This window comes from Lynx canadensis, chromosome C2, assembly GCF_007474595.2.
Source record: "Lynx canadensis isolate LIC74 chromosome C2, mLynCan4.pri.v2, whole genome shotgun sequence".
In the NCBI taxonomy this organism is placed as follows: domain Eukaryota; kingdom Metazoa; phylum Chordata; class Mammalia; order Carnivora; family Felidae; genus Lynx; species Lynx canadensis.
In genome coordinates this window covers 2172131-2193929 of record NC_044311.2, presented here as the reverse complement: position 1 = coordinate 2193929, position 21799 = coordinate 2172131, and the positions used below count along the sequence as shown (strand labels likewise).

At 50.5% G+C, this 21799-nt stretch overlaps 1 protein-coding gene across 3 annotated transcripts in view; it reads right to left on the bottom strand.

The window, feature by feature from the left end:
* GLB1 (galactosidase beta 1) overlaps positions 1-21799 on the bottom strand; it is a 101458-nt gene that overhangs the window by 57933 nt on the left and 21726 nt on the right. For 2 of the 3 annotated variants that reach the window (XM_032594635.1, XM_030330414.1), the window contains exons 2-10: positions 20050-20219; positions 16960-17110; positions 16362-16422; positions 15207-15301; positions 11387-11567; positions 8632-8690; positions 7233-7354; positions 7107-7147; positions 1547-1659 (exon numbers count right to left, since the gene is read on the bottom strand). In XM_032594635.1, the coding sequence (XP_032450526.1) occupies positions 1547-1659; positions 7107-7147; positions 7233-7354; positions 8632-8690; positions 11387-11567; positions 15207-15301; positions 16362-16422; positions 16960-17110; positions 20050-20219 (993 nt within the window). Of the gene's footprint in view, positions 1-1546; positions 1660-7106; positions 7148-7232; positions 7355-8631; positions 8691-11386; positions 11568-13983; positions 13999-15206; positions 15302-16361; positions 16423-16959; positions 17111-20049; positions 20220-21799 lie in introns of all 3 variants that reach the window. The other variant, XM_030330413.1, reaches the window with a different exon arrangement.

Sequence of the window (21799 nt, the reverse complement as noted above, 5' to 3'; positions counted from 1 at the left end):
CAGCCAGGCGCCCCCTAAACATACAGTCTTTTCAAGAACACATGGAACATTGACTCATATCGACACATGCCAGGCTCCAGGACTCGGTTTGACATATTTCAAGGGATTCACATCATACAGACCATGCTCTCTACCCAGAATGCAAATATGTTATAAACCAACAAATTATAAAAATAATCATGTTAATAATTGCTACTTCTGAACGACTTCTGAACATTTCTAGGGCCAAAGAGAAATCCAAACAGGCATTATTAGAAGCAAACTATAGTAAGCATGTTACATATCAACACTTAGAAGAAGGAGCTATAGAGGAACCTGAAGGAAATACATAACCTTGAATATTTATATTAGGAAAGAAGAAAGGCTGAATTACAAAGCTAAGTTTCAAATAAAGGAAGGAAATGCCAAAGAGAGGCACAAGGAGCTTTGAAACAGAACGAACATACAAGAGAGAACTGGGGAGTCATCGCTATGAACTCTGCGAAGACGAAACTCATAGTAAAAAGTAGCGAGCGCAACATTTCAACCATAAATCTGAAAATTCAGGCGAAGTGGGCAAATTCTTAGAGGAGTTAAGTATTGATCACATTTTTCAATACGCTTAAAGTATTTCATAAGATGAATTTGTACACGTAGGCTTAAATTGAGACTAAGGCATCCTTAAACCAAAAAAAGGTCCATACCATTTATAGGCAGAAAACCTTTTGTTTTTTAACTTCAAAACTCAGGTGACTGAGCAGAAAAATTGTGGTTTGGTTTTTTTTTTTTTTTTTCGCACCCACAGCAGAGACAGGAAACCCCACCTGGGTGCTTTAGATGCCTCAAAAGGTCACAACTGTTAGCAGGACTGAGCGTTCGGCTGGCAGGCCGAACGGAAGTGGCACTTACTTGCCCCAGATGAAGAACGGAGGTGCTGTTGATAGCTCACTTTTGCACCATGCTTCACAAAGCCTGCGGATTTTCTCTCCTACGTGCTTCAGCTACTCATGTGGACACACATCTTCTTACCTTCAGTACAAACAGTTGGAACGGCCACCAGTTGTCGGACAACACACGTGCCAGGCCTATACCGGATGCCTTATGGATGGCCTTTTTTGTTTTTTTACTGTTTATTTATTTTTGAGAGAGAGCGCAAGCAGGGGAGGAGAAGAGAGAGAGGCGGGGGGACAGAGGATTCCAAGCAGGCTCCGCGCTGACAGCAGCAGGCTCGAACTCACGAACCTCAAGAACGTGACCTGAGCCGGAGTCGGCCACTCGACAGACTGAGCCGCCCAGGGGCCCCACAGATGTCCTTTTCGGTCCTTATGATGCAATGAGGTGCTACTGTCCCAGCTTCACAAAGAATAGACGAGTGAAGTAACGTGCTCACAGGCGTGCTCTTAATCAGGTGAGGGTCAAGACCCAAGGCCAACCAAATCCACCTGAGGCCTCCCCTCCATACGCCCTTTTAAGCACAAGGGCTCCAGGGACTCATCTACAGAGCACAACACATCCAAAGCAGGCTATATCCAAGCCCCACTCCCTGCGGCCCGGACCAGGCACCCACCTTCCGGATAACGTCCCGCAGAGCAAAATACTTGTCAGTGAGGTCCCCTGCCTCGCTCAGTGGGGCGTCATAGTCGTAGCTGGTGGGCTGTGGTTGGTAGGGGATGTTGGCCCCTGGAAGACAAAAACATGCCACGGGTAACTACTGAGGGCCCTCCCCCCCGGGACAAGTTCTTTGGGATTTCTGGGCTCAGGGTTGTTGTCGGGTGAGAACATAAAGGGCACATTAGAACCCACTGTCAAATGACACAGAGGTGGCCCTGAGGAGGCAAGGTTTAGAGAAACGCGTTTCTTCCAGCAGGTGGCCCCTCACAAGCACCTTAGAGCCTATAAGGCGCCGTCCCCGCCCATTCGCCCAGCAAGAGCCCTCAGCGGGGACCCCAGCAGATGTCACCACCACTGAACCAGCAGGGAGCTGAAGCTCCCACAAAATGAGGTCAGTGTCTCAAAGGAGTCACGGCAGGCTTCTGGCATGACCCACGTCTGCGATCGTTCCCACGCCCTCGGACACAACACGGGAGAGGACTGCAGACACACGTTACCCCACGGAGTCAAGCGTAACCATGAGGTCTCTAGCGCCTGTGCGGTCAGAGGACCTGCGGTGTCTTCTCCCGGCCCCTTCAGGAGCAAGTCACGCCCTCACTCCCCCAGCTCCCGGGACGGCTGGCTGCTGACAGCTCTCAGATGCGCCCTCTGCTCTCGGGCCTCTGCTGGGCCACCCTGCCAAGGTTATGGCCCTCGGGGGACAGCGCATGTGCAACAAGTGACCACGAGGGCTCAGAAACCCAGCCCCTGGTGTCCCAGCTCCAGAGCTCTCTCTAGAACCAGCCGAGCCACTCCAGAACTCCCTCTGGCCTCAACCCCCTCCCGGTGCCCAGGGCCACCACCCACACTCTCTGAAGGTGCTGCTCCTGGAACGTGCCCCAAGAACCTCCCGCTGGGGAATCACGGTCCGTTTCCCAGGGAACGAAACCCGCCACAGAGACCAATAACACTGATCATACTGTGTACGCAAAGACTAGAAAGGTAAAGGGCCTTGCAATTATCGTTCCAGGGGCAAGGTCTGGACCAGTGGGCCCCAGCCTTGTCACAGATGATGTTCACAGGCAGGAGACTGGGTGCATTAGTGGGTAGCGAGCCTGTGCTATACATAGAAAACTTACCCGTGCAACATGGAGAGCCTGTTCAGATTCCTAAGCCCCACCGCACCGGAGATTCTGAGTCAGCAGGTCTCGGGTGGGACCTGAGACTCTGCCTTCCTTTAAAAGTTTTTTTTTAATGTTTATTTATTTTTATTTTATTTTTATTTTTTTATTTAAAAAAAAATTTTTTTAACGTTTTTTAATTTATTTTTGAGACAGAGAGAGACAGAGCATGAACGGGGGAGGGGCAGAGAGAGAGGGAGACACAGAATCGGAAGCAGGCTCCAGGCTCTGAGCCATGAGCCCAGAGCCCGACGCGGGGCTCGAACTCACGGACCGCGAGATCGTGACCTGAGCTGAAGTCGGACGCTTAACCGACTGAGCCACCCAGGCGCCCCAATGTTTATTTATTTTTGAGAGAGAGAGAGAGAGAGAGAGAGAGAGAGACAGAGCACAAGTGGGGGAGGGGCAGAGAGACAGAGAAACACAGAATCTGAAGCAGACTCCAGGCTCTGAGCCGTCAGCACAGAGCCTGATGCGGGGCTCGAACTCGTGAACTGCGAGATCATGACCTGAGCCTGAAGTCGGACGCTTAACCGACTGAGCCACCCAGGCGCCCCAATGTTTATTTATTTTTGAGAGAGAGAGAGAGAGAGAGAGAGAGAGAGAGACAGAGCATAAGTGGGGGAGGGGCAGAGAGAGCGGACACACAGAATCGGAAGCAGGCTCCAGGCTCCGAGCCATCAGCACAGAGCCCAGTGCAGGGCTCAAACTCACGAACTGTGAGACGAAGTCAGACGCTCAACCGACTAAGCCGGGGTCTCTAACAGGCTCCCAGGTGATGCTGATGCTGGCGCCTGTGGACTAGTAAGGCTCTGTGCCAGGCCTTTCTCTTCTACTCCTAAGAGCATTTTGCAACACAAGGGTGTGAGAATAAAGCTGCTTTAGGATCATCTCATACCATATCTAACCGTTAAGCAAAGGAGGCACAACGTCTGACATTTCACCCGTGACTTAGTAAGAACTCCTTGGTCTGATCCCACAGCCCGTGAATGGTGGCACCACCGTGGGGGATCCTACTGGACCGTGGGGGATCCTACTGGACCTTGGGGGATCCTACTGGACCTGGGGGGATCCTACTGGACCTTGGGGGATCCTACTGGACCTGGGGGGATCCTACTGGACCTTGGGGGATCCTACTGGACCTGGGGGGATCCTACTGGTGGTGGAGCTGACAGATGAGTGCGGCCGAGGATCAGGTCAGCCCCCCAACACCCCGTTTCATTAGTTCTCTCTGCACAAAATCTACATGTCTGAGGGACTGGGACCACTTGAGCAACTGAACTGACCCAGGCCTTCCTTTGCCTCGCTTTTTCCTGACTGGAGGCAGCGCCTGTGGGGATACGTACGTTAAAGCACATCCTTTGCTGTGAGATGCAAAGAAACATGAAACCACATCCCTTGTTGCAAGGAGCTCATCTCCTTTGTGGCCCCTCTCCTAGCTCTAATGTGGCAGTCACCTTGCCCACCTTCCTATTTATATGAGTGGCACCACACCAGGTGCCTGCCCCTAGAGCTTACGCTTCAGAGCTCACTCCCACAGCTGAGCTCAATCAGTGGCCACCAAGTTGAACTGAACAAATGTCACTGCCAGAGACAAAATCACAGGCCAAGGGAAGCCAGGCACGGAAGCTGGCCAGTGGGCCAAAGGATGGACTGAAAAACAAAGTCTTTGCTCTGGTTTCACCCACAGAATCTTTCTCTGGATGCCCTCAGGCCACCCCAGGGCAGTGTCGGAGAGAAAGCGCACTAACTCAAGCGTCCTCTGCCCGTGGTAGGGAGTGCAAGGTGGGAAGGCACACGAAACGGCAAGGCTCACCGCTCCGCAACTCTGCAAGTCGTGTGAGAAGTCCAGGATGGCCTGGGTCCCGCAGGAGGCCTCCAGATGGGGATGCACGCAGGCAGAGTGGGGTGCACACACGTGCACGGACAGGTGCATCCCCCGTGGGCAGGACGGGCAGTGAGCTCCCTGCCAGGGGCCTTCCCTCTCACGGCGCTCCTCTGGGATCTGGCCTGAGGAGCGGCCACAGAGAAGCACACACTGGCCCTCCCCCACGTCCGCCAGGAAGACCAAGCACTAGGGCAGGTCAGAGAGGCCCACAAACACGGGAGGGGCTGGTTTGGGAGCTGGTGCAAGGGCTTTGGGATGCAAGAGGTGGTCCAAAGGGCAGTGACCAGCTTTCCAAGGCCCAAGTTCGAGTCCTATCCCCTGCCAGCTGAACGGGAAACCTGTGGACTTTTTTTTGCACCCTGCTTTTCTGATCTGTAAAATGGGTCCATAATCTCTGGCCTAGATGAGACTGCTATGAGAACTAACTGAGAAAACAGAGGCAGAAGAGAGACTTGTTATTTATAACAGGGTCAGGAGCAAGGCAAAGGATTGAAGACAACTTCCATTTTCTGAGGGGTCGTTTTTATAGATCTAAATTTTCAAAAAAGGAGAATGTATCATTTTATGTAAAATAGTACAAGATAAAAAAAATTGTATCGTGAGCTACAAAGTTCCCCCCAAATATCAGTCTTCATTCCTGGACTGGATGCTTGGTACCATTCCACGAATGGAAAGCAGGTGGAATCCTTATCTACTGAATGAAAAAGGCGCCACAAAATCTTAACTGTTTCTAATGAGAAGATGGGCACACAGACATGATCTAAAACTTCAGTTGGCATACTGTGATCTTTTAAGAAGTGACATCTGAGTTTTGCAGTATCTCCCTTCTTGCCTCTAGTAACAGTGATGATATTAGTAACACTAATGATGTTAGTTACTAATGATGTTAGTTACTAATAACAGTAACACTTGTAGGCAAGGTCTTTCAGCCCATCCCACCTCGCACAGAAGAGAGCTGTTCATTAGGGTCAGATCCGGGGAGGTTCAGGCCAAATTAAGCTTCCAAAACTCAGCACTGGGGGGCATCCTCAGTGATTCAGAGAGAAAGGGCAGCTGTGGAGAGGGGTGAGGAAAGAGCCTGAGAAAAAGGCTAATATAGCATGACTTGCCTGCAAAAATCAATGGCAGTGAAGAGAATTTTTCGTAATTTTTCCTGATAAAAAGGGAGAGACCATACAGGAATGGGAAACGGTACAGCCACTTTGAAAACAGTATAGCAGCTCCTCAAACCCTGATCTTAAAAGTTAGTTACCCTATTATCCAGCATACGCCCTCTTAGGTACACGCCCAAAAGACTGAAACGGGAATTCAAATGAACACTTACATGTTAACGTTCATAGCAACATTATTTATAATGGCCAGAATATGGTAACAACTCAAATACCCATCAATTTGACATCTGGATAAACAAAATGTTGTATATCCGGGCAACAGAATATTATTTATCAGTAAAAAAAACTAAAGTACAGATCCCACAACATGGACGGACCTTGAAAAGACCCATCTTTTCAACCTGCCTAAGGGGCAGAAGTGAAACACAAAGCTGACCACATATCGTATGATTCTATTTATAAGCAACGCCCAGAATAGGCAAATTCACAACGACAGAGAGTACAGACTCATGGTTGCTAAGGGCCGGGAGGAGAGAGAGTAGGGAGTTTCTCCGGTAAGGGGTTTCTTTCTGGGGTAGTGAAAATGTTTTGGAACTAGGTGGTGGTAATGGGTATGCAACTTTGTGATACGCGAAGCACCACTAAACTGTGACTCATAAAATTGTGAGTTTTATGGTATGTGAATTATATCTCGACAAAACAAAATGTTTAAAAAAAGAAAAGAAAAGAAAAGAGATCACAGCAGAATACATGAACAAGTAAGCTATAGCCAGAGACTATGGGACCTACCCAGCTACCTTGTTTAAAACAATAAGGTTTCTGGGGGGCACCTGGGGGCGCAGTCGGTTCGGCATCCGATTCGGCTTAGGTCATGATCTCGCAGTTTATGAGTTCAAGCCCCGCATCAGGCTCTGTGCTGTCAGCTTGGAGCCTGGAGCCCACTTCAGATTCTGTGTCTCTGCCCCTTCCCTGCTTGTTCTCTGTCTCTCTCAAAAATAAATAAACATTAAAAAAAAATTTTTTTTTAAACAATAAGATTTCTGGGGCATCTGTCTGGCTTGGTCAGAAGAGCACGCATCTCTTGATCTTGGGGTTGTGAGTTGGAGCCCCATTACTAAAAAAAAAAATAAGTAAACTTGAAAATAAATAAATAAACAATAGGCTTTCTAAGTGGACAGGTTCTGTTCCTTAAGAAAAAATTATCGTGATTTTAAAAATTATGTAGGCAGTTCTTACATATTAGGAAATTTCTACATATTAGAAAATAAAAGTTGTCTGTAGGCACTCCCTACCCCCAGATCAAGCCCCAGAAACATTCTAGCATAAGCTTCCATGAACACGTTAAACTGCTCTTACCATTCCAATAAGCAAAATTGGTCCCACCTATAAACATGTACCTGCAAGGAAACAAGAGAACAGACATACTTAACTACGAGCCCATAGCTATGGAGGGTGCCCTCCCTTCCAGAAATTACCACTCACAAGTTCACATTCGCCCCATGGGCAAGTATGTCATGGAGGGAGGAAGCTACCACTTCAGTCCTCACTCTTGAGTGAGGTTGGCCCCAGTGGTCTAACCAGCCAGTATAGAATTCAGAATTCACCTAAAAAGAAGAAAGGACAGGGAGCTCAGGACAGACTCGTGACCTTCAGACGTTGGCACTTCTCTAGAACCATCACCCTATCTACCCCACCGAGCGATGGGTAGAGCGGGCCGTGTACGTGTACTGCTTAACCCAGAGCCGGGGGACCAATGAGGGTCACTGCCCAAACTCAGTTTTTAGATGCCAACAATACAGGTATTCCTGGAAAGTTGTACCCGCAACAAAATTGTTAGCCAGCCCCCAGTTTGAACAAGGCAGGAAATGTTGGTGGGCAAAAGAATCCGATGGCAAAATATTTTCACCAAACTGTCAGATCTAAGTTCACCCGTTGTGTCCATCCGGATTTTCAGATCACGGGTTGACGTAAGCTGAGGCGGACCTGCCCGAGTATTCTGCGAAGCAAACCCCAGGCACTTCACGGCTCTCTAGAGCACGCCCCTGCCACGCCCTTCGTCTGGAGAAGGAGGAAGAAACCTGGACGTGTTCTGGGGCTGCCTGTGTCAGGGTTTGGGAAACAGCTCCATCCAGTCTGTGAACACAGGTTCTGCACAGCTCAGAGACCGTGTTCAGGAAAGGCTGTGTGCACGGGTCGGGGGCAGCCTGGCCGGCTGCACAGAAGGCACAGGACCCCAGCCCTCAAACTGTGCCGAGAAACAAGGGTGACGACTACGGACAAGGGAGAAGCTGAAGGGTTGTGCGGACCTGCCCGGACGTTCCTGTCGCCTCCTCCTCCTGGCTGCCTCTGCGGCATGCCAGAAAGCCCCCGAACTCAGCCTGTGCTCCCCAGGATGCCTGTCGGAAATGCCAACGCTCGGGCCCCACGCGGGCCGCGTGTCTTACCCAGATTCCTCCGCGATTCACACGCACATTAAGACGGAGAAGCTCTGTCGCAAAGAGCTCTCAAGAAACACAGACCTGAACTCAGACGCTGGCCCTGGCCCTCGCCAGCCGTACGGCCCCGGCTAAGTGACGTGTTTTCTGAGGCTTGGCGACAATGGAGAAAACGACACCCCCTGTGAGAGCAGTGCCGAGCAGTGCCGACACCCCCATCAGTGCCGAGCAGGAGGGAGCATGAAAGAGCGCGGAGCCCGAGTCATGGCAGGGCAGGCACATCTGTCCCCACTGTGTTCCACGCCAGTGCTGTCACTGCGCCCAGAGGGCCACGTGCCCCTGGTCCCACTCAGCTGCAGACTCCACAGCCGGAAAAGGCAAGGACCTACCCCCTTAGTTACTGCAAGCAACCTCGCCTCGACCCACAGCTCACCCCCAGTTCTTACCAACGGTCCTCTGGGCTCACTCTTTCTCTGGATCTGGAAAGCAGCGGTGATGTTGGCATCTGGAAGTTACGAGACGGAGAAGAAAGGTCAGTCATGGGAATGACAAGTCAAGTAAAAAGAGTCCTGCACAGACCTTTAGCCTGAGGCCCTGCCCTTGGCCCCCAGGGGGCCTGGAACATCCCCCAGTCAGCTTTAGGCTGGACCCACACCATCCATCCGAAGGATGTGTGGGGATCACGGAACGTTACTTCTTCTCAGAGCAGGTCCCTATGGTCTTTCCTGACCGCCTTGTCTCAGGAGATCACGTCACAAGCTTGTCTTCTCCACCTGGGTTTCCCCGCACGTTATGCGTCCTTCTCTCTTCACAGAGAGGTCCATCTGGTTGACCGAGATGCTCCCTACGGGATGGGGCTTGCTTTGAAGACACTTCCTTGCAGCCTCCATGGCACCCCCCACACACATCCTAATGCCACAGCTACGTGCCAGGCCATTAACAAATCAAAGGGAGAGATGTGGTCTCGTTGTCTTTTTATGCCCGAGTCACGGCGCACACTCTGATTTTGAATCTGTACATCGTCAGCCATTCCAGGCCACTTGCTCTTAAGTTCTCCTTCCAAAATACTCCATTAAGACGCCTGTGTGTGGGTTTGCTCCCTTGGTCTCCTTTCCCCCTCTGAACGGGACTAACCTCTCCCCACGGAGGCCGTGGGCTGCCTTCCTGCAGCGAACGAACAAGCACGAATAGTATTTCTCTAACCAGAGCAGAGGGTGCGCTGGCCCCGAACTTCACGACCCACTTCCCACAGCAGGTACCCGGCGTGGAAATGACACCGGCCAAGACCTCGAAATAACCCCTTGCCCCCTGTAAGGCCAGGCTTCAGGAGAGGACGTGCTGGTCAAGAGTGGAATCTCATTTACTGTATGGCTGTAAATGTCTCAGCATTAAGCACCGGGTGGCATTCAGATCTTTCAGTTCTGTTCTCATGAGCCTCGTCCTGTGACCTCACCCTGGCGCTGCCCCATCCCACACACGTGAATGAAGCGGCCACGAGCCCCACCTGCCCCACATACACTGGCCTCACGTTGGTCTGTCTTCGACCCACAGCCGGAGCCACTGTGCTCTCCCCCCACATGCACATCAGCCTTACAGCAAAGTCAGAATCACCTTCAAACTGTTTCTCCCGACACAAGGATACCGTGCTTTTCATCACTGTGATGGGAAGTGTGCCAAAGCAGGAGGAAACCAGAGCGCCGCTTCCTGTGCAGCCCTTTGTAGACGAGTTATTGCATCACCAAACACTCTGAGCAACGCCTCATGTTTCTAGAAACACTTCATTCACTTAAAACCAGCTCTTTTCTTTTCTGCCAATGTAGAAGAAGCTCTTTAAAAATGCAACTTCAGGGGCGCCCGGGGGGCTCAGTCGCCGGGCGTTCGACTCTCGATTTCGGCTCAGGTCACAGTCTCACGGTTTGTGGGATCGAGCCCTGCGTCGGGCTCTGCGCTGACAGCACGGAACCTGCTTGGGATTCTCTCTCTGCCCCTACCCCGGCGCGCGCTCGCTCTCTCAAAATGTGTAAAATAAACTTTAAAAATTATTTAAAAAATAATACATAAAAAAGGCAACTTCAGCCTTCCACACATCCTTCTCAAGAGAAAGTCAGTGCTGGTCGTGCCATGGGGGTGGAGCCTCTTACACTCTCAGGAAGGCAGCGGGGCCTTCATGCTGCTTGAAGGGCAGGTCTTTTGTGGGGGGGGGGGGGGGGGGAGGTTGACATTTATTTTGAAATAATTTCAACCTTACACAAGAGTTGTGAGAAGAGGACAAAGAACCCGAATTCCCAAAGGACCGAGATTCCTCAGTCGTTAACATTTTCCCACATTTGTTTTATCAGTTTGTCTCTCTCTCTCTCTCTCTCAGTACAGTTACTTTTTTCTGAACCATTTGTGAATAAGTTGCAGGCATGATGGCCCTTTACCCCTAAATACTTCAGGGTACATTCCCCGAAGAGCATGAGCATTCTTCAAATAGACACAACACGATTATTTAAAAAACGGGGGAGGTTAACATGCAAACACTCCTGTTATCTAATCTACAGATTTGATTCCAAAAATGCAATTGTCCCGGAATGGCCTTCTTAGCACAGATAGACGGAAAGCGGGCACATCCGGTCCGGGGTCCTCTTCAGGAGCATACACTGCCTTGTGGGTGTCCTGTCCTTCATGACAGCTGCTCCCTTAACGCTCGTCACAGCCGGGAGCCTGCGGGCCGCGCCGGCCGCCCCGGAATTGCACTCGCTGGGCCTCCTGCAGCTGACACGGCCCTAACCGGTGAGGCAAGGCCTTTTTGCAGCATCTCCCCGACCGCCCGCGGCCCGCAAGGGTCACGATGTTGAGTTCCACGGAAAGACCACGCATTCCAGGGCGGGGCCACACCACCCACCCGGTAGCCGACCTGGAGGAGCCCACGGCCACCGCCGCCAGGGGGCGGAGCTCCTAGCAGCCGCCCTCGGCGAGCAGAGCTCTAACCACGCGGCTCCCGCCCTAAGGGCCCATCATCGGCCTCACTCAAATAACTAACGCGAGCCACAGGGGGCGCTGCACTACTGACTCCGTTTGATCCGTCGGGGAGCATTTGGGAAATCTCGCTAGAGGTACCCACTGCAAACGCGCGGCCCGGGGTGCCGGCCGGCGCCCACCGCCCACCGCCGAGCCTGCGCGGCCTGGGCGCGGTTCTCTGCGACGGCGAACACCGACCTGGGCCGAAGTCCACGGTGGCGTAGATCCCCTGCAGCGCCCCGCACTGCAGGAACTTCTCGTGCGCCCCGTCGGTGGTGAACAGAAGCACGTCCCCGCCCAGGTGGTCGCGGAAGCGCCGCTGCAGGAAGCGCAGGTAGTCGTAGTCACAGGTGAAGTAGCTGCCATATTCGTTTTCAACCTGCAAGTTAACAAAGGGGCGGGGCGGGGTCAGGAGATCCCGACCGAGGCCTTGCAGGCAGGCTTGAGCCCCTGCCCAACCACTGCCAAAGCTCGACCGTTGCCCCAAATATCTCCTAGCTCAGTCCTCAAAACGCATCTTCCAAAGGGCAACTCAGCACGAAAACTTACCGCCCCACCTCCCACTCCACCCAAATAAGAAAGACAAAACCACCGTGTCAGATTTTGGATAGTAGTGACGCTCTACCCTATACTGGGTAAATAGCTCCTTTAAACTTGACATAAACAACACCTTCCCACGGTAGAAATATTAGACAATGTGGGGAAATGCAAAGAAACTAGAAAAACCGTGTGTTAATCCCATTACTCAGAGATCACTGCTATGGGCGTTCTGGCTCAGCCTTCCAGATTCACACACACGCACACCCTAGATACACGGAATAAAGCACAGAGACTGTTCTGTTCTTAAAACTGGTATCATAATACATGCACCAGTTACAACACTGGCTTCCCACCTTCAACACACTATGCGAAATGTCCATGGAGGCGACAAGGGCAAGTGCCAGATAAGGACGTACCGGTACCGCCGTTTACTCCACCTACCGCCAAACTTTCAGGGCGTTTCTTGTTTTTGTTCTTAGTAACCAATTGGCTCAGTCTGCGTTCAACAGCATCAGTGGTTTTCAACCAGGAGTTATTTTGCCCCCCAGGGAACATTTCACAAGGTCTGCAGATGCTTTGGGTTGTCACATCTGGAGGGGGAGAGCGTGCGGCTGGCACCCAGTGGGTGGAGGCCAAGGGATGCTACCAGGCCCGCTGCTTGTGAGCCTCCACAACAAAGGATTTTCAGGTGCCGTGAGTGGCAATTGTGCCGAGGGTGGGAAATGCTGCCCTGGGGCACGTGTTCTCCCATTCTCCACGGGGACGCACCCATTGACAGGGCATGCCCCAGAAGGTAAAAATGGATTCTTACAGGAGAAAAGAACACCTTACTCTTTTTTATATGTAAAGTACAGATATATACACACACACACTTCTACAGTAGATCAGAGGTATTAAAATTTCGTGGGCAAGAAATTAGAAAAAAATGTCTGCAGGGGCGCCGGGGTGGCTCAGTTGGTTAAGTGTCTGACTTAGGCTCGGGTCATGATCTCACGGTTCGTGGGTTCGAGCCCCACGTCGGGCTCTGCGCCAACAGCTCAGAGCCTGGAGCCTGCTCAGGATTCTGTGTGTCTCTCTCTCTCTGCCCTTCCCCTGCCCGTGCTGTCTCTCTCTCTCAAAAAAAAATAAATAAATAAACGTTAAAAAATTTTTAATTAAAAAGATGTCTAAAAAGGCTTTTTAGGGGCAATAACAAAAAAGAAGTTAAGAAACATTGCTCTAAGGCCATAAAATGAATGACCTTCAGCTCCACCCAATATATCAAAGAATCTTAGAGGTATGACACTGAGTGAAAGGCACACCCCACTGAGAAATACAGACAGCTGTTACAGAAACTTTTGCGCGCCCAAGTTCTGTCAACCAATGCCAACTTCCTTCTTTTCTAACCCCTGGGCTTCGGTTCCATTCCAGAACCACTGGGGGCGGCGGGGGGGGGAGAGCATGTGAGGTGTACCCACGTGTGGTATGACCTCAGACACGTGGGGAGAAGAGAACGGAGACACAACTGGTCAGGGAGGAAAGTGGACAAAGTGCCAGGAGGGCCTCGCAAACGGAGGCACTAACAGGGGTTCTGAGAGTCACATGGACGCCAACAAGCCAACTGGGAAGGCCTCCAGGCAGAGGAGGGCCTACGTGGACAAGAGGCCACCATGAATTTGGTGGCCAGTGCGAAGAATTGTTAATGATGTGAAAAAATGCTTATGACCGTAGGCTCAAGCAAGAAGACTCAGGTAAGAAACTGGTCGGTTTACACTGACTCTGTAAAAAGAAATGTTTTAAAGGCATGGAAAAAAAAATCAAGGAAATCTCCCCAGAACGTAAAGAGCTTTGCTTCTGACTCCAGAAGCAAATTATGGTTTCTCTGTTTTCTTACATTCTTCCATGCTTCCCCACACTTACTTATTTAGTAATCAAGGGGCAAAAGGATTATGGAATTCAAGCCGGGGGAGGTGCGAAGGGCAGAGGCAGAGGAGGCGGCGGCTGGCAGGGCCCTGGCAGGACCCACAGTCAAGTTCAGGTCGTCCAAGGGATGCACACAAGAAATGCCCCTCACGCAGCCAATTTTGCTCTCCTCTGCGGAATTCATATCCGATTACACTCCTCGCGGCATGTCGACGACCAAAAGGTACAGAAAAGTTGTGAGCGAAGCTTGGAAGTGACTTGGGAAGAAGCAGAGATTTAAAAACGAGGGAAACTAGAGAAAACCCGAGGTGAACACAAAGGAAGAAGACCCATTCGTGCGAAGCCACACTCACCTGCAGCCTTGACATCTTCACGCGGGAAAACGGGCTCCTATAAGCTTCACCAGTACAGACTCAAGACGGGTGGAGGGGCGTTCAGCGCTCCGGGAGCAGCGAGCTGGCCTCTCTCCCCCATGTAGGGTCAGAACGGCCACTGTGGCCAGGTCGGCCTTCTCATCGCCTCATTCGACCTACACCTGAAGGGCAAGAGGGTGGCCACGCTCCCTTCCCACAGGGACCGTTCCTACAACGGCCCACAGTATTGTTCCTAAGAAGGAAATCCTGCCCACACTTCTCTAGGGAGTTGCACTGCACCCCCTTGCCGTTTCAGGATGCAGCCCCTTTTACATTTGTTCCTTGGCAAATGACTAATGAACACGGTTTTATGTGTTATTGTTGTTGTTTTTAAGTTTATTTATTGAGAGAGAGAGAGAACATGAGCAGGGCAGGGGCAGAGAGAAAGGGCTGAGAGAATCTGACAGCACGGAGCCCGATGCGGGGCTCGAGACTCACAAACTATGAGATAGTGACCGGAGCCGAAAGCAAAAGTTGGACGCTTAACTGACTGGGCCACCCAGGCGCCCCGGTTGTGCGTTTCACCTAAGTAACTTTGCAAACATCACAAATGGTTGCAGGTCAAGTGCCCCAATTTCTCACGTGGAAAATACTTGGCACAGGATGTAGCCACAATATACCGGTCCTTGCAGAGCAAAGAACACATGGAAGGAGGAGAGTGGGGGCAGGAAGCAGGAGAGAAAGCAGAAGAATGGCCCCAGTTCACCACATCCTCTTTCAAACCAGCATGAGCTGACTGCCTAAGCAGGGCAGACACCAAGTCATTTTAATCCGCGTTGCACCCCCTCAGCCACGGGCCACGTGGCAGCAGAGAAAGAGGCAGGCCACGCGATCAGTGGGCCTAGGATGCAATCCTGACTCTGCCACCTGCCCACTGGGCGACCTGGGCCAAGTCACTTCACCCCTTTGGAGTTCTTTTCAAAGAGACATCGGTCGGAATAATTGCATGGCGTCTGGAGGGCAGTCAGCTCAGGGTCCGGTATACAGCAGCCACGAACAACAATGCCTCCCCAAAGTGTGGCTTATATAAAATCACCAGCTGTGGCACTGCCTTGCAGAGAAACAGGCTTGTGAGGCCCGCCTCTGCATCGCTCCCGGGTACGATGCGGCCGGATGAAAGCCTTCCCCGCCCCCCACCTGCCCGTGCTCATCTCTGAGGTTACCTGCACGGTTATAATGGGCCCTCCGTTCTGATAGAGGAGAGGCTTCATCTTGGGCAGAAGGACTCCCAACCACTTGTCCACGGCTGCAAGGTAATCTGGAAAAGAGGACAGGTTTAGCACCGTTCCACAGCTTTTGGTGCACACACACACTGACGCCCTGTCACCCTGGGGCTCGCAGCCGAGATCGGGATGTGCCGGACTCAGCGAGACTGAGATGGGGTAGCTGCACGCACTGATGTGATAAAAGCTGTCCCACAAGGAGCCATCTGCTCAGCGGGTTCCCAGTGGAAAGGAGCACATGCATGGTCTCTGCCCCACCACGGGGACACCAGGCCTGGAGCGCAGGAAGCTGGTCCAGCCCATGTTTGTTGAAGGAAGAAAAGAGTGCCTGAAGGGAGTGTCTTTCTCTCTGTCACAGTAGGATGGGTGTTTTTTTATTTTTTAAAACGAAGCTTTAATAAATTAAATACTGACACTGGCAAATGGAGATAACAGAGCGCACCCTTTGTAAAGAGGCCGTGAGGACGAAAGGAGGTAATACGGGTAAAAACATGAATAATGTGCTGAGACTGCAAACCGGGAGGGTAATGCACTAAGAAGGATGTACACGTAGAGCATAGGACACCAGCCTTTCGCACAGCAAATTCAATCAATGTTAGCTGCTCTTCTGACCGTCCCGAGACCAGCATCTTCAGGAGGCAGAAATGCAGCTACTGGGACCTTCTGCCTCATCAGGGTTTGCAGCGAAAATAATTTCTAGTTGTTGAAAAAGGCCAGAAAAAGACTATCATTTTACAGATCGCCCTGTAAAGGTCAACAAACGAACTGTCATTTTGATTAGCCAGATGCTATCACTGGGCATGTAATTATTGAGAAAGTAGGAAGAGAAAGCATTAAAGTCAGTCGGTCAACCGCAAACAGGGCCCAGTGCCAGTTCAGAGTCACCAGTTTATCAGCAAGATCTGGTCAAACAGTTCAAGACAGCCTTACTTCCTACACATTCAAAGTCTGCAGTGGACACTGACTAACACATTTCCACTAAGCCTTCCAAAGTGTCTGTGCAGAAGAACCCCAGCCTTCAAAATACCTGCTGCTTTTGGTATAAAATGTCACGAAAGACGTCATCATTCTCTCAGGACACGTGTAACAACTTACCTGGATCACAAGAACGGAGAATAATCGACTCTTTTAATAACAGCCAAGCCGGCAATCCTCCCTAGGATGGGGGGTGGGGCAAAAGGAGGGAGAAGCCATTATGAGGTCTCAAGGCAGAGAGAAATTACTCTTAGCGGTGAGGGAAAAGAAGACTTTCAGGCAAGAAGGGGTAGTCGAGGCGGGCTTTGTGGTGTAGAACTTTCAGGGACGGTAGCAATCATAACTTCCTTTTACTAGTAAGATGACATCACATGAATGGAGTGTTTGGAGAATAATCAAAGCTTTTATATGGCTCATCCCACTTAATTGTACAACAACCCTGTGAGGTAGACGGAGCCCGTACCGTTAACCGATGGGGAAACTCAGTTATGTGAGCACCAAGGGGAGGACGCACGCCTTCGGACCCTTCCCTGTTCCTCTCTGCCTAGACACCTCCTGAGGTAAAAGATCCCTATGCCGGCTGTAGTCACAGACTCACTGTCATCTGGAATGGGAAACTGTTTAAACTGCTTTAACTCACTTTGCCCCAGATCCCTGCCAGTCAGCCCGCCCCTGTCACACGCACCAGCCGGGCAGAGCCAGGTCTGGCCACACTCACCATGTCCCACTCTGCACAGATGTAGGGTCCGGGCCTCAGGATAACCAGCAGTCCCAGCTCATGGGCCAGCTTGAGAAAATATTCCACATCATGTTCCCCAGAAAACTGGTACTGTCCTGGCTGGGGCTCGTGAAAGTTCCAGGGCACGTACCTGCCAAGAAACGCACAGCCCCTTCTTGGAAATAGCTCAAAAATCCAGTTGTCCTATGTGACTTCCTTCCTTCCTTCCTTCCTTCCTTCCTTCCTTCCTTCCTTCCTTCCTCCCTCCCTCCCTCCCTCCCTCCCTCTCCCCCTCCCCCTCCCCCTTCCCCTTCCTTCCTTCCTTCCTTCCTTCCTTCCTTCCTTCCTTCCTTCCTTCCTTTTTTAAATGTTTATATATTTTTGAGAGAGAGCATGAGCTGGGGAAGGGCAGAGAGAAGGGGGCAGAGGATCTGAAGCAGGCTCCGCACTTACAGCAGAGAGCCCGATGTGGGGCTTGAACTCAAGAAGCACGAAATCATGACCTCAACCGACTAAGCCACCCGGGCGCCCCCCTCATGTGAATTTCTAAACCGTCAGCAGAACTGTAAACCCTCAGGACACTCACATAGCTCCCCTTGGCAGCCTCTTGGGAAAGAGGCCTTGTCTTGAGTTTTCAGAGCAGTTACCCAAGTGAACCAAACTTGGTGGGGGGACACATTTAAGTTTATGACCCACAAAGAATGCCCATTCCTATTTAACAACTTAAAAAAACCACAGAATTACATAAACATTAATTACTACTATGTAGAAATTATATATACCTGTGGAAGGCTTAGGGAAAATGAAAATACCTATGCTAAGGTAATAAGAGATATTTATTTTTTGAAAATGCTTTTTAATAAAAATAAAAATTAAGAAAACCCCTCCAAGGCAAGGGAAACCAAAGCAAAAATGAACTATTGGGACCCCATCAAGATAAAAAGCTTCTGCACAGCAAAGGAAACAATCAGCAAAACTAAAAGGCAACCAACGGAATGGGAAAGATATTTGTAAATGACATTATCAGACAAAGGGCTAGTATCCAAAATCTATAAAGAGCTCACCAAACTCAACACCCCAAATAATCCAGTGAAGAAATGGGCAAAAGACATGAATAGACACTTCTCCAAAGAAGACATCCAGGTGACCAACCGACACATGAAAAAATGCTCAGCATCACTCATCATCAGGGAAATGCAAAGCAAAACCACAATGAGATACCACCTCACACCTGTCAGAATGGCTAACATTAACGACACAGGAGACAACAGATGTTGGCGAGGATGCGGAGACAGAGGATGTCTTTTGCACTGCTGCTGGCAATGCAAGCTGGTGCAGCCACTCTGCAAAACAGTATGGAGGTTCCTCAAAAACTAAAAACAGAACTACCCTACGACCCAGCAATTGCACTAGTAGGCTTTTATCCACAGGATACAGGTGTGCTGTTTCGAAGGGGCACGTGCACCCCCACGTTTATAGCAGCACTATCCACAATAGCCAAAGTATGGAAAGAGCCCAAATGTCTATCAATGGATGAACGGATAAAGAAGATGTGGTATATATACACAATGGAGTATTACTCGGCAACCAAAAAGAATGAAATCTTGCCATTTGCAACTACGTGGATGGAAGTAGAGGGTATTACGCTAAGTGAAATTAGTCACAGAAAGACAAATATCATATGACTTCATTCATATGAATACTTTAAGATACAAAACAGAAAGGGGCACCTGAGTGGCTCAGTCGGTTGAGCGTCCGACTTGGGCTCAGGTCAGGATCTCACGGTTTGTGAGTTCGAGTCCCGTGTTGGGCTCGGTGCTGACAGCTCGGAGACTGGAGCCTGCTTTGGATTCTGTGTCTCCCCCTCTCTCTGCCCCTCCTCTGGGTCGTGCTCTGTCTCTCTCTCTCAAAAATAAACATTAAAAAACAAAAAAAAGATACAAACAGATGAATGGAAGGGAAGGAAAGCAAAAATAATATAAAAACAGGGAGGGGACAAAACATAAGAGACTCTTAAATATAGAGAACAGATGGTTGCTGGAAGGGTGGTGGGAGGGGGGATGGGCTACATGGGCAAGGGCATTAAGGAATCTACTCCGGAAATCATTGTTGCACCATATGCTAACTTGGATGTAAATTAAAAGACAAATAAATTATTACAATAACAAAAAACCCCTCCAACCCTTGTGTCCTCCTACAAGAGATTTTGTCAGGAGCAGCACACAGGAAGTGACAAAAACATGGGACACAAACTGGAATACGGAGCCACCCACTGCCATCGCAGAGGTCTCTCGCATGACCCCTGGCTTATGGCCTTTTTCCACAATCCCATGGCTTTAGGGCTCCATGGGACAGACAGCCCCGTCCCCCAGAGCCTAAGTGTTAAACTACAGGGAGGAAATGGATGCCCCAGGCCTCTGCCTCTGCATTTTCTCACCCTTTATCTTGAAGAGGCTATCAGCAATCCTCATCAGTGGTACAAAAACCAGAGTGGCCAGCCAACCCAGCTTTTCTCCCAATTAGTCACCTTGCAACCGCAGGAGAGACGAGGAGAGATAGTTATTGGGGTAATTCTCTATCTGGAGTTAGAGAAGTACCCCAGCAGAACCACAAAGAAAAACTGGGATTCAGGAACCTACCTAGCCTGGCACACTCCCCCAAGAACTGAGAGAAGCTGTGGCCGCCTATAAACATTGCTACCTTCAAGTTCTAGGGAGACCTCTGGCCAAAAATAGGCACTTGGGCAAATTTCAGTCTCACCAGCCATAAAGGGGAGTGAAGGGATGGAATCCTTTATGTAAAGGGCCCTGCGCACGGCAAGCACTCAATCACGGTTACTTCCCTTTCCTTTCAAAGCTGATATTCACTTCACGATTTCCATTGACGAGGTTCAAGATCGGAAGAAGTGGTTAATTATCTGACGATGGGCCAGTCGAGCTGAGGACAAGCCCCTCCCAGAACACCAGGTTATGCTATTTCCCGTTCTGAGCAATGAAACCGCTAGGCGCGCGGAGAAACGCAGCTGGCGGCAGCCCGTCTCCAGGCGCGGGTGTCTAGGCCCAGGTGAGAGCCCAGTGCCCTCCTACTTACGTCTGGATGGCGTTCAGCCCGGCCATCTTCATTTTCAGGAGCCGGTCCTTCCAGTAGAAGCGGGGCACCCGAAAGTAGTGAATGCTCCCCGAGATGTAGCGGAACTGCTGGCCATCCTTGAGGAAGCGGTTGTGGCTGTAGTCGATCTTGAACGTCCTCTGGGAAGCATTCTAGGGGGCAGGGATGGGGCCACGTGAGAACTTCCACCTTCCCCATCTGGGGAGCAGAAACTCTCAGTGGCAGGCGGCCTCCTGCCTGTTTCATTTGTGGAATCTGCTGATCGAGTCAGTGCGTGGCTTCTGGGCCCAAAAGCAAACCGCTGCCCAGACGGTGGCTAATGCACTCAGGCAACAGAAATCACCGGGAAGGACCCCTGTGCAGGATTCCCAAGGGCTTACTTTTCCAGAGGCCAGCACTGATCTGGTAAAGACCTTGCCGGAGCTGACTCTTTCCTTGATCGAGCAAAGCCCAATGTGCTGGGAATGGAAGACACAATCACACCCTCCCTCCCTGTGGCGGTCACTCACTGGAGCACTGGATGCACCTCGACAGTAATGTCACCCGGGTGCAGGCAAGACATGAGAGGTCTAGAGTCCTGGCTGGTGCTCTAAGTCAGGCAGTGACCAGGTGAACTCTCTCGAACCCCACATCTCCACTTCCATAAACATGCAGGATGTCTGACGAGATGAACTTCAAGCCAATCTGTTTCCAATTAGGGGCCGCAATCCCACTGGTGAATCATGAACCCAGTTTGGGCGACGACTGGCACTTAAAAAAATTTTTTTTTTGATTGACACTTTTTTAGTAATAAAATATCAGCATACTACACATGGTTAAGTATTAGTTTATGAAACGGTTGTTATGTATACATGTGCAGAGTTGCATCAGATGTAAGTCTGTACGGGTTTGCAACGGAAGGCGTGTTTCTAGCAAAATCAAAAAACCTAGGCAAATCAAATTTCGAGAAACACTGTTTGGAGATCACTTCAGAAGCTGAAATGCTAGAATTTGAAGGGGAAGATGTCAAAGGGGAGGCAGAAGAGAACACTGCCCTCTGGTGGATGGAAGAAGGCAGTGATGGGTCATGGGTGCCAACAGGACCAGAGCCATAAGAAACCAATTAAGTGCTGTCCCCCACTCTTGGTAAGATTTCCTGAGCAGCTTTAGGAATTTTTTTTTTAATGTTTTATTTATTTTGAGAGAGAGAGAGAGACAGAGTACAAGTGGGGGAGGGGCAGAGAGACAGGGAGACACAGAATCCGAAGCAGGCTCTGGGCTCTGAGCTGTCAGCACAGAACCCGATGTGGGGCTTGAACTCGTGAGCCACAAGAGCATGACCTGAACCGAAGTCAGACGCTTTACCGACTGGGACACCCAGGTGCCCCTAGGCTTTTTTTAAAAACCTTTTTTTTTTTTTCCATAGCAGCACCACAGTCCATGACAGTTTTGGAGGTCTCCCTTGAAGTAACTGTGACAGCATGAGTCCTAGATCACACCTGGCCTGAAATCCAACTTAGGGAGTTAAAGCACCGTGATGAAAAGTTAAACAACTCAGAGTAGATCGTTTAGGGGCGAATGGACAGCTTTACTGTAGGTGAGTTCACCTCAATAGACGTAACCAAAAATAAACAAATAAATCATGGGGCGCCTGGGCGGCGCAGTCGGTTAAGCGTCCGACTTCAGCCGGGTCACGATCTCGCATCCCGTGAGTTCGAGCCCCACGTCGGGCTCTGTGCTGACCGCTCGGAGC